Below are 13,125 nucleotides of genomic sequence, written 5' to 3'. Positions count from 1 at the left end.
CACAAAATTAGTAACGCCATTTCTGCCGAGTACGGAAATACCCCATGTGTGGCACTAAACTGTTGCCGTGAAATACGACAGGGCTCCAAAGTGAGAGTGCACATTTGAGGCCTAAATTAGGGATTTGCATAGGGGCGGACACGAATGCAAGTGTTACTCTTGCCTCCGCCGCCAAAAAATACCTATTCCAGTGTTTCTCAAACAAGGTGCCTCCAGATGTTGCAAAACTCCCAGCATGCCTGGACAGTCAATGGCTGTCCGGCAATGCCTGGAGTTGTTGTTTTGCAACAGCTGGAGGCTCTGTTTTGGAAATGCATTTTTTTTTTGTAATTGTGTAAGGGTGTATATGTAGTGTTTTACTTTTTATTTTGTGGTAGTGTAGTGTTTTTATGGTACATTCACACAGACGGGGGCTTACAGTGAGTCTCCCGCTGGTTTTTGAGTTTGAGCTGCGTTGGAAAATTTGCCACAGCTCAAACTTTCATTGGGAAACTCACTGTAAACCCCTGCCCGTGTGAATGTACCCTGTACATTCACATTGTGGGGGGGGGAGGGGGTGTTTACGGGCACAAACCTCCAGCTGTTGCAAAACTACAACTCTAAACATGAACTGACAGACTGTGCATGCTGGAAGTTGTAGTTTTGCTACAGCTGGAGGCACACTGGTGGGAAAACACTGAATTAGGTAACAGACTAACTCAGTGTTTACCCACCAATGTGCCTCCAGCTGTTGCAAAGCTACAACTCCCAGCATATACTGACAGCTGCTTGTTACCGGGCATGCTGGTAGTTGTGCAAGATCTGGAGGGCACAGTTTGGAGTTTTGCAAGATGCACAGTGATTTCCAAACTGTTGTCCTCCAGATCTTGCAAAACTACAAATCCCAGCATGCCCAGACAGCAAATGGCTGTCTGGACAGGCTGGGAGTTGTAGTTTTGCAACTTGTAAGGGGGAGGGCACTTACCCCCGTCATCGTGGACGCCTCCAGACACCCGCTGCTCCTGTAGCGATCCCGTCGCGCACATGTCGCCACTGCACACCCGATCACTGAGTGGGTTAATCAAATGGGGTGTCGGGCGGGAGTGGTCTCCCACCGGACACCCCGGGACTTTAGCTAATTAACCTGATCAGTGCCGCGGGAGCACACATTTAATGAACGCCGCCTAAATTTTTTTCTTTTTCATATCAACTGGCTCAAGAAAGTTCAACAGATTTCTAAATTACTTCTATTAAAAAAATCTTAATCCTTCCAGTACTTATTAGAGCTGCTGTATATTGCAAAGGAAGTTGTGTAGTTCCTTTCTGTCTGAACACAGTGCTCTCTGCTAACACCTCTGTCCATGACAGGAACTGTCCGAAACAAGAGAGGTTCGCTGTGTGGACTTGCTCCTACTCTGGACAGTTCCTGACATGGACAGAGGTGTCAGAGAGCACTGTGATCAGGCAGAAAAGTAATTCAAAAAGAAAAGAACTTCCTCTGGAGCATACAGAAGTAATTTACAAACCTGTTTAACTTTTTGGCACCAGTTGATTTGAATTTTTTTTTCTATCGGAGTATCCCTTTAAGACTGTCTCAGCAGAGCTTACACAAAGGCAGCCAAAGGCTGTCCAGGAATGCTGGGAGTTGTAGTTTTGCAACATCTAGAGGCACCCTGGTTGGGAAACACTGGCTTAGAGGGTGAAACTTGACTGCCAATGGACAGACCACTGTTTGGATGGGTTATGGAGTATGTCCATTGGGACTTCTCCATGAGGAGCAGTGAATATCACAACCATATATCACACTCTTCTCCTATTATGAGGACTGAAGGTGTTTGTGGAACAATATGAAATGCAACAGACTTGAATTTACACTACAGGCTAGATACGTGTAACTTCAACACACTTTTTGACTGGCAGAAATGACAGCACAATGAGTACTGACTGTGTTTGCGGAAATATATGAAATGCTACAGAACGACAGGCTAGATACAGATTACGGCACTTGCTACTAGAGCTGGTTCAGTGTTTGCCGAATTCAGCTCGCTCATCTCTAATCACAACCATATATCACACTCTTCTCCTACCATGTAAACTATAGTGATGACATCGCTGGATCGGTGACTACGTTCTAAAAGAAAACTTTTATTAACAATTGGGAACAAGTTTGGAGATGCAGTATATGATATATGTATAAATGTCAGATATCCTATGTACATGGTTAATATATAGATGTGTTATCTGCATCATTTATTGCTCTGAATTGTCTCCTCACCTGCATGAATTCTTAGATGTTTGATAAGCTGTGTTTTCCGGGTAAAACATTTCCCACACTCTGAGCATGAAAATAGTTTCTCCCCTGTGTGAGATCTTTTATGATAAACAAGACTGGATTTCTTAGTAAAACAATTTCCACATTCTGAGCATGAAAATGGCTTCTCTCCTGTGTGAGTTATTTTATGTCGACCAAGACTGGATTTCTGAGTAAAATGTTTCCCACATTCTGAACAAGAAAAAAGCTTCTCCCCTGTGTGAGTTCTTTCATGTTCAGTGAGATATGGTTTTCGAGTAAAACATTTCCCGCATTCTAAACATGAAAATGGCTTTTCCCCTGTGTGATTTCTTTGATGCTGAACAAGATCTGTTTTCTCTGAAAAACTTTTCCCACATTCAGAACATGGAAATCGCTTCAGTGCTGAGTGAGTTTTTTTGATGTTTTACAAGATTTGATTTGTGAGTAAAACATTTCCCACAGTCTGAACATGAAAATGGCTTCTCCCCTGTGTGAGTTCTTTGATGTCTAACAAGATCTGAGTTCTGAGTAAAACACTTTTCACATTGTGAACATGAAAATAACTTCTCTCCGGTATGAAATCTTCCATGTTCAGTAAGATATGATTTCCGAGTAAAACATTTCCCACATTCTGAACATGAAAATGGCTTCTCTCCAGTATGAATTCTTGCATGTTCAGTAAGATAGGATTTCCGAGTAAAACATTTTCCACATTCTGAACATGAAACTGGCTTCTCCCCTGTGTGACTTCTCTGATGTTGGACAACATCTGTTTTCTGAGTAAAACATGATAATAAGATCTCCTTATTTTGCTGAACATCCTGTGATGACTGAGAAGACAGGACCTGTATATAAGGATGAGATGAGAGATCTTGGCTGTGAAGGGCTGAGGGTGTATCTGGGATAATGGAATGTTCTTCATATGTATCTTGTGTGATATCATCATCTGCTTTATAATCTGAAGATATAAGATTCTCCTCTGATCTCCTGCTACAAGAATCTGCAGAGAATAAAACAGACGAAAATGGCCAAATTTGACATAATGGAACATTCACCATCCAACGATCATTGTGATCTGGTCTGATTGTGCATTGTGTCAACAACATTGGTAGCACTACAAAGTCCAGCACGTTCGAAACACTACACTACAAATCCAATGATTTGCCCATCTTCTCCATCCTCCTCCTACCCTATCGTATATACCTTTCTACCGCCTGTCTTCTCCATCCTCCTCCTACCCTATCGTATATACCTTTCTACCTCCTGTCTTCTCCATCCTCCTCCTACCCTATCGTATATACCTTTCTACCTCCTGTCTTCTCCATCCTCCTCCTACCCTATCGTATATACCTTTCTACCGCCTGTCTTCTCCATCCTCCTCCTACCCTATCGTATATACCTTTCTACCTCCTGTCTTCTCCCTCCTCCGCCTACCCTATCGTATATACCTTTCTACCGCCTGTCTTCTCCATCCTCCTCCTACCCTATCGTATATACCTTTCTACCGCCTGTCTTCTCCATCCTCTGCCTACCCTATCGTATATACCTTTCTACCGTCTGTCTTCTCCATCCTCCTCCTACCCTATCGTATATACCTTTCTACCGCCTGTCTTCTCCATCCTCCACCTACCCTATCGTATATACATATAGTTAAGAAGAAAGTACAGGCAACTCACCACGTTGTAGTAACTTCGTGTTTATTACTGGGACATGCAGGTAAAGCGGCTCCACGCCACACCGGGATGCCGAACACTAGTGCGTTAACCGATTAATCGGTTAATCGGTTAACGCACTAGTGTTCGGCATCCCGGTGTGGCGTGGAGCCGCTTTACCTGCATGTCCCAGTAATAAACACGAAGTTACTACAACGTGGTGAGTTGCCTGTACTTTCTTCTTAACTATATGGATTTGCATTTATCTTATCACTATCGCAGTACATGAGCACCACCACATGAAGATACGCTGCTAGCTAGAGTGCGCATATAGACTACTTAAGGGAGAATATATAGAGGGAGAGCAGTGCCAGCACTTCACTTTCTGTTATGAAGCCCTATCGTATATACCTTTCTACCGTCTGTCTTCTCCATCCTCCTCCTACCCTATCGTATATACCTTTCTACCGCCTGTCTTCCCCATCCTCCACCTACCCTATCGTATATACCTTTCTACCGCCTGTCTTCTCCATCCTCTGCCTACCCTATCGTATATACCTTTCTACCGCCTGTCTTCCCCATCCTCTTCCTACCCTATCGTATATACCTTTCTACCGCCTGTCTTCCCCATCCTCCGCCTACCCTATCGTATATACCTTTCTACCGCTTGTCTTCTCCATCCTCTGCCTACCCTATCGTATATACCTTTCTACCGCCTGTCTTCCCCATCCTCCGCCTACCCTATCGTATATACCTTTCTACCACCTGTCTTCTCCATCCTCCTCCTACCCTATCGTATATACCTTTCTACCGCCTGTCTTCTCCCTCCTCCGCCTACCCTATCGTATATACCTTTCTACCGCCTGTCTTCTCCATCCTCCTCCTACCCTATCGCATATACCTTTCTACCGCCTGTCTTCTCCATCCTCCTCCTACCCTATCGTATATACCTTTCTACCGCCTGTCTTCTCCATCCTCCTCCTACCCGATCGTATATACCTTTCTACTGCCTGTCTTCTCCATCCTCTGCCTACCCTATCGTATATACCTTTCTACCGCCTGTCTTCTCCATCCTCCGCCTACCCTATCGTATATACCTTTCTACCGCCTGTCTTCCCCATCCTCTGCCTACCCTATCGTATATACCTTTCTACCGCCTGTCTTCCCCATCCTCTGCCTACCCTATCGTATATACCTTTCTACCGTCTGTCTTCTCCATCCTCTGCCTACCCTATCGTATATACCTTTCTACCGCCTGTCTTCTCCATCCTCCGCCTACCCTATTGTATATACCTTTCTACCGCCTGTCTTCTCCATCCTCTGCCTACCCTATCGTATATACCTTTCTACCGCCTGTCTTCTCCATCCTCCGCCTACCCTATTGTATATACCTTTCTACCGCCTGTCTTCTCCATCCTCTGCCTACCCTATCGTATATACCTTTCTACCGCCCGTCTTCTCCATCCTCCTCCTCCTACAGAGTCACTGGTAGAGAAGGATCTGGGTGACTTGTAGATCACAGACTACAGAATAGCACAATGTCAGGCTGCTGCTTCCAAAGCCGGCAGGATATTGTCATGTATAAAAAGAGGCATGGACTCAAGGGACAGGGACATAATACTCCCCCTTTATAAAGCATTGGTACGGCCTCACCTGGAATATGCTGTTCAGTTTTGGTCGCCTGTTCATAAAAGGGACACTGTGGAGCTGGAAAGGGTGCAGAGACGCGCGACTAAACTAATATGGGGCATGGAACATCTTAGCTATGAGGAGCGATTAAAGGAGTTACAATTGTTTAGTCTTGAGAAGAGACGTTTAAGGGGGGATATGATAAACGTATATAAGTATATAAATGGCCCATACAAAAAATATGGAGAAAAACTGTTCCAGGTTAAACCCCCCCAAAGGACGAGGGGGCACTCCCTCCGTCTGGAGAAGAAAAGGTTTAGTCTCAAGGGGCGACACGCCTTCTTTACCGTGAGGACTGTGAATTTATGGAACGGTCTACCTCAGGAACTGGTCACAGCAGGAACAATTAACAGCTTTAAAACAGGATTAGATACATTCCTGGAACAAAATAACATTAATGCTTATGCAGAATTATAAAACTACATCCCTTCCCATTATCCCATTACACCCGTCTCTTCAATTCCTTGGTTGGACTTGATGGATGTATGTCTTTTTTCAACCATACTAACTATGTATATACCTTTCTACCGCCTGTCTTCTCCATCCTCCTCCTACCCTATCGTATATACCTTTCTATCGCCCGTCTTCCCCATCCTCTGCCTATCCTATCCTATGGTATATACCTTTCTACCTCCTGTCTTCTCCATCCTCCTCCTACCCTATAGTATATACCTTTCTACCTCCTGTCTTCTCCATCCTCCACCTACCCTATAGTATATACCTTTCTACCTCCTGTCTTCTCCATCCTCCTCCTACCCTATCGTATATACCTTTCTACCTCCTGTCTTCTCCATCCTCTGTCTACCCTATCGTATATACCTTTCTACCTCCTGTCTTCCCCATCCTCCGCCTACCCTATCGTATATACCTTTCTACCGCCTGTCTTCCCCATCCTCCTCCTACCCTATCGTATATACCTTTCTACCGCCTGTCTTCTCCATCCTCTGCCTATCCTATCGTATATACCTTTCTACCACCTGTCTTCCCCTCCCTCTGCCTACCCTATCGTATATACCTTTCTACCGCCTGTCTTCTCCATCCTCCGCCTACCCTATCGTATATACCTTTCTACCGCCTGTCTTCCCCATCCTCCTCCTATCCTATCGTATATACCTTTCTACCGCCTGTCTTCTCCATCCTCCTCCTACCCTATCGTATATACCTTTCTACCGCCTGTCTTCTCCATCCTCTGCCTACCCTATCGTATATACCTTTCTACCGCCTGTCTTCCCCATCCTCCTCCTACCCTATCGTATATACCTTTCTACCTCCTGTCTTCTCCATCCTCCGCCTACCCTATCGTATATACCTTTCTACCGCCTGTCTTCTCCATCCTCCTCCTACCCTATCGTATATACCTTTCTACCGCCTGTCTTCCCCATCCTCCTCCTACCCTATCGTATATACCTTTCTACCGTCTGTCTTCTCCCTCCTCCTACCCTATCGTATATACCTTTCTACCGCCTGTCTTCTCCATCCTCCTCCTACCCTATCGTATATACCTTTCTACCGCCTGTCTTCTCCATCCTCTGCCTACCCTATCGTATATACCTTTCTACCGCCTGTCTTCCCCATCCTCTGCCTATCCTATCGTATATACCTTTCTACCACCTGTCTTCCCCTCCCTCTGCCTACCCTATCGTATATACCTTTCTACCGCCTGTCTTCTCCATCCTCCGCCTACCCTATCGTATATACCTTTCTACCGCCTGTCTTCCCCATCCTCCTCCTACCCTATCGTATATACCTTTCTACCTCCTGTCTTCTCCTCCCTCTGCCTACCCTATCGTATATACCTTTCTACCGCCTGTCTTCTCCATCCTCTGCCTACCCTATCGTATACACCTTTCTACCTCCTGTCTTCTCCATCCTCTGCCTACCCTATCATGTATACCTTTCTACCGCCTGTCTTCCCCATCCTCTGCCTATCCTATCGTATATACCTTTCTACCGTCTGTCTTCTCCATCCTCCTCCTACCCTATCGTATATACCTTTCTACCGCCTGTCTTCTCCATCCTCCTCCTACCCTATCGTATATACCTTTCTACCGCCTGTCTTCCCCATCCTCCGCCTACCCTATCATATATACCTTTCTACCGCCTGTCTTCTCCATCCTCCTCCTACCCTATCGTATATACATTTCTACCGCCTGTCTTCTCCATCCTCTGCCCTCCCTATCGTATATACCTTTCTACCTTCTGTCTTCTCCATCCTCCGCCTACCCTATAGTATATACCTTTCTACCGCCTGTCTTCTCCATCCTCCACCTACCCTATCGTATATACCTTTCTACCGCCTGTCTTCTCCATCCTCTGCCTACCCTACTGTATATACCGTACCTTTCTACCATCTGTCTTCTCTATCCTCTGCCTACCCTATCGTATATACCTTTCTACCGTCTGTCTTCTCCATCCTCCTCCTACCCTATCGTATATACCTTTCTACCGCCTGTCTTCTCCATCCTCCGCCTACCCTATCGTATATACCTTTCTACCGCCTGTCTTCTCCATCCTCTGCCCTCCCTATCGTATATACCTTTCTACCGCCCGTCTTCTCCATCCTCCTCCTACCCAATCGTATATACCTTTCTACCGCCCGTCTTCTCCATCCTCCGCCTACCCTATCATATATACCTTTCTACCGCCTGTCTTCTCCATCCTCCTCCTACCCTATCGTATATACCTTTCTACCGCCTGTCTTCTCCATCCTCTGCCTACCCTATCGTATATACCTTTATACCTCCTGTCTTCCCCATCCTCCGCCTACCCTATCGTATATACCTTTCTACCGTCTGTCTTCTCCATCCTCCTCCTACCCTATCGTATATACCTTTCTACCTCATGTCTTCTCCATCCTCCTCCTACCCTATCGTATATACCTTTCTACCGCCTGTCTTCCCCATCCTCCTCCTACCCTATCGTATATACCTTTCTACCGCCTGTCTTCTCCTCCCTCTGCCCACCCTATCGTATATACCTTTCTACCGCCTGTCTTCCCCATCCTCCTCCTACCCTATCGTATATACCTTTCTACCGCCTGTCTTCCCCATCCTCCTCCTACCCTATCGTATATACCTTTCTACCGCCTGTCTTCTCCATCCTCTGCCTACCCTATCGTATATACCTTTCTACCGCCTGTCTTCTCCATCCTCCTCCTACCCTATTGTATATACCTTTCTACCGTCTGTCTTCTCCATCCTCCTCCTACCCTATCGTATATACCTTTCTACCGCCTGTCTTCTCCTCCCTCTGCCCACCCTATCGTATATACCTTTCTACCGCCTGTCTTCTCCATCCTCTGCCTTCTCTATCATGTTTCCCCTTCCTCTTTTCTGTGTATAGCTCCTCCTTGTTCCCAGTTTTTGACAGGTGTCTCTGCTCCCTTATTTCCATGGTGCTCTATACTGTTTAGATGTCTTTAATCAAAAAACTTTAGCAGACAAAAACTTTAAAGTAAAACGTATCTATGAACACCCAAGTGATGGATCAGCATAACCCAGTCATCAGAAGAAGGATGAAAGTCCCTAAAAATTGTACAGGACATAAGGATACATAGGCTACACCTACAGAGCAGAAGGGGAGGAGGCCGCAGAAGTGTTTATACTAAGGATTGGTGGAGAAGAACTATAATGTAGGATACTCACATGAGCGATTACCTGTAGAAATGTCCTCATACTGCTCAATACCGCTCACATCTGTCTCTTCTTCTACTTTTACTATTGTGTCTGGAGCATTAGTATAGATCAGATCTTCCCCTGTTGGAATGTCCTCCTTATACTGCTCATCACCGCTCACATCTGTCTCCTCTTCTTCCTTTACATCTGTAGTATTATTATAAATTAAATCTTTTCCTGTAGGAATGTCCTTCTTATACTGCTCATAACTGCCCACATCTGTCTCTTCTTCCTGATGCATAAGATGTGGAAGGAATATTGTAAAAGTCATCAGACAGTAGGAGAAGTCATGTGGGATATTATAGATGAGCAGGAGATGAGGAGTCATGGAGGGTGAGGGGACTGACCACAAGAGCTTCACAGCCCTTCTACAGATCATAGGGAATATCTCCACCTACCTGATCATCCTGTGGAAGAAGAGGACGGGGACACCTCTCTGGTGCTGTTCTCTTACTGGATCTGACTGTAGGGAACACATACAGAGACTGAATTCATTCTTTACATACAAATAATGAGAGGACGTGTGTATATAGTCATGTCTATTACCTGGTGATGGGAGGGGCTGCTGATCCTCCATCATCACCTGATCCTTGTACTGATCCTTGTGTCCTTCTACATACTCCCACTCCTCCATGGAGAAATAGACCGCCACGTCCTGACACCTTATAGGAACCTGACACATAATGATACAGTCATCACCCCGACCCCTCCAGTGGTGTTACTGTATAATGTCCCAGCATTCCCAGCAGTGTCACCTCTCTAGTCATCACCAGACCCCTCCATTACTGTATAATGTCCCAGCATTCCCAGCAGTGTCACCTCTCCAGTCATCACCAGACCCCTCCATTACTGTATAATGTCCCAGCATTCCCAGCAGTGTCACCTCTCCAGTCATCACCAGACCCCTCCATTACTGTATAATGTCCCAGCATTCCCAGCAGTGTCACCTCTCCAGTCATCACCAGACCCCTCCATTACTGTATAATGTCCCAGCAGGGTCACCTCTCCAGTCATCACCAGACCCCTCCATTACTGTATAATGTCCCAGCAGTGTCACCTCTCCAGTCATCACCAGACCCCTCCATTACTGTATAATGTCCCAGCAGTGTCACCTCTCCAGTCATCACCAGACCCCTCCATTACTGTATAATGTCCCAGCAGTGTCACCTCTCCAGTCATCACCAGACCCCTCCATTACTGTATAATGTCCCAGCAGTGTCACCTCTCCAGTCATCACAGAACCCCTCCATTACTGTATAATGTCCCAGCAGTGTCACCTCTCCAGTCATCACCAGACCCCTCCATTACTGTATAATGTCCCAGCAGTGTCACCTCTCCAGTCATCGCCAGACCCCTCCATTACTGTATAATGTCCCAGCAGTGTCACCTCTCCAGTCATCGCCAGACCCCTCCATTACTGTATAATGTCCCAGCAGTGTCACCTCTCCAGTCATCGCCAGACCCCTCCATTACTGTATAATGTCCCAGCAGTGTCACCTCTCCAGTCATCACCAGACCCCTCCATTACTGTATAATGTCCCAGCAGTGTCACCTCTTCAGTCATCACCAGACCCCTCCATTACTGTATAATGTCCCAGCAGTGTCACCTCTCCAGTCATCACCAGACCCCTCCATTACTGTATAATGTCCCAGCATTCCCAGCAGTGTCACCTCTCCAGTCATCACCAGACCCCTCCATTACTGTATAATGTCCCAGCAGTGTCACCTCTCCAGTCATCACCAGACCCCTCCATTACTGTATAATGTCCCAGCATTCCCAGCAGTGTCACCTCTCCAGTCATCACCAGACCCCTCCATTACTGTATAATATCCCAGCAGTGTCACCTCTCCATTCATCACCAGACCCCTCCATTACTGTATAATGTCCCAGCAGTGTCACCTCTCCAGTCATCACCAGACCCCTCCATTACTGTATAATCTCCCAGCAGTGTCACCTCTCCAGTCATCACCAGACCCCTCCATTACTATATAATGTCCCAGCAGTGTCACCTCTCCAGTCATCACCAGACCCCTCCATTACTGTATAATGTCCCAGCAGGGTCACCTCTCCAGTCATCACCAGACCCCTCCATTACTGTATAATGTCCCAGCAGGGTCACCTCTCCAGTCATCACCAGACCCCTCCATTACTGTATAATGTCCCAGCAGGGTCACCTCTTCAGTCATCACCAGACCCCTCCATTACTGTATAATGTCCCAGCAGGGTCACCTCTCCAGTCATCACCAGACCCCTCCATTACTGTATAATGTCCCAGCAGTGTCACCTCTCCAGTCATCACCAGACCCCTCCATTACTGTATAATGTCCCAGCAGGGTCACCTCTCCAGTCATCACCAGACCCCTCCATTACTGTATAATGTCCCAGCAGTGTCACCTCTCCAGTCATCACCAGACCCCTCCATTACTGTATAATGTCCCAGCAGTGTCACCTCTCCAGTCATCACCAGACCCCTCCATTACTGTATAATGTCCCAGCAGTGTCACCTCTCCAGTCATCACCAGACCCCTCCATTACTGTACAATGTCCCAGCAGGGTCACCTCTCCAGTCATCACCAGACCCCTCCATTACTGTATAATGTCCCAGCAGTGTCACCTCTCCAGTCATCACCAGACCCCTCCATTACTGTATAATGTCCCAGCAGGGTCACCTCTCCAGTCATCACCAGACCCCTCCATTACTGTATAATGTCCTAGCAGTGTCACCTCTCCAGTCATCACCAGACCCCTCCATTACTGTATAATGTCCCAGCAGTGTCACCTCTCCAGTCATCACCAGACCCCTCCATTACTGTATAATGTCCCAGCAGTGTCACCTCTCCAGTCATCACCAGACCCCTCCATTACTGTATAATGTCCCAGCAGTGTCACCTCTCCAGTCATCACCAGACCCCTCCATTACTGTATAATGTCCCATCAGGGTCACCTCTCCAGTCATCACCAGACCCCTCCATTACTGTATAATGTCCCAGCATTCCCAGCAGTGTCACCTCTCCAGTCATCACCAGACCCCTCCATTACTGTATAATGTCCCAGCAGTGTCACCTCTCCAGTCATCACCAGATCCCTCCATTACTGTATAATGTCCCAGCAGTGTCACCTCTCCAGTCATCACCAGACCCCTCCATTACTGTATAATGTCTCAGCATTCCCAGCAGTGTCACCTCTCCAGTCATCACCAGACCCCTCCATTACTATATAATGTCCCAGCATTCCCACCTCTCCAGTCATCACCAGACCCCTCCATTACTGTATAATGTCCCAACAGTGTCACCTCTCTAGTCACCAGACCCCTCCATTACTGTATAATGTCCCAGCATTCCCAGCAGTGTCACCTCTCCAGCCATCACCAGACCCCTCCATTACTGTATAATGTCCCAGCAGTGTCACCTCTCCAGTCATCACCAGACCCCTCCATTACTGTATAATGTCCCAGCATTCCCAGCAGTGTCACCTCTCCAGTCAGCAGCTCCATCATCTTGTTGATGAGTTCTCTGATCTTCTGTTCATCCATTTCCTCATGTATCAGGGAGTGAGGTGGGGGCCCCGGGATTGGGCTCAGGGTTCTTCCCCATCCTTCACACACAGGGGCCCGACAGCGCCCACTAGAGGACTTCTTCACTACTGTGTAATCCTGTGTATGGAGAGACACATTAATATCACTACATACATTCCCAGAATCCCTCACCTCTCCAGTCATATCCATCTGTTATTCCATAGATAAGAATGAGGTCATGTGACATCACTCCCAGAATCCCTCATCTCTCCAGTCATATCCATCTGTTATTACATAGATAAGAATGAGGTCATGTGACATCA

General features: G+C 46.7%; 1 protein-coding gene across 1 annotated transcript in view; it reads right to left on the bottom strand.

Annotated features, from left to right (window-relative positions):
- Nucleotides 1–2,649: 2,649 nt before the first annotated feature.
- LOC130297953 (zinc finger protein 84-like) overlaps nucleotides 2,650–13,125 on the bottom strand; it is a 73,500-nt gene continuing 63,024 nt past the window's right edge. The window contains exons 3-7 of the mRNA XM_056550815.1: nucleotides 12,761–12,928; nucleotides 9,834–9,960; nucleotides 9,686–9,750; nucleotides 9,258–9,519; nucleotides 2,650–3,272 (exon numbers count right to left, since the gene is read on the bottom strand). Of these exons, the coding sequence (XP_056406790.1) occupies nucleotides 2,650–3,272; nucleotides 9,258–9,519; nucleotides 9,686–9,750; nucleotides 9,834–9,960; nucleotides 12,761–12,928 (1,245 nt within the window). The remainder of the gene's footprint in view (nucleotides 3,273–9,257; nucleotides 9,520–9,685; nucleotides 9,751–9,833; nucleotides 9,961–12,760; nucleotides 12,929–13,125) is intronic.

The sequence above is a fragment of the Hyla sarda genome, assembly GCF_029499605.1.
Source record: "Hyla sarda isolate aHylSar1 chromosome 1 unlocalized genomic scaffold, aHylSar1.hap1 SUPER_1_unloc_11, whole genome shotgun sequence".
NCBI lineage: Eukaryota > Metazoa > Chordata > Amphibia > Anura > Hylidae > Hyla > Hyla sarda.
Note: the sequence above shows the minus strand (reverse complement) of the source record. Positions and strands in the feature narration are given on the sequence as shown.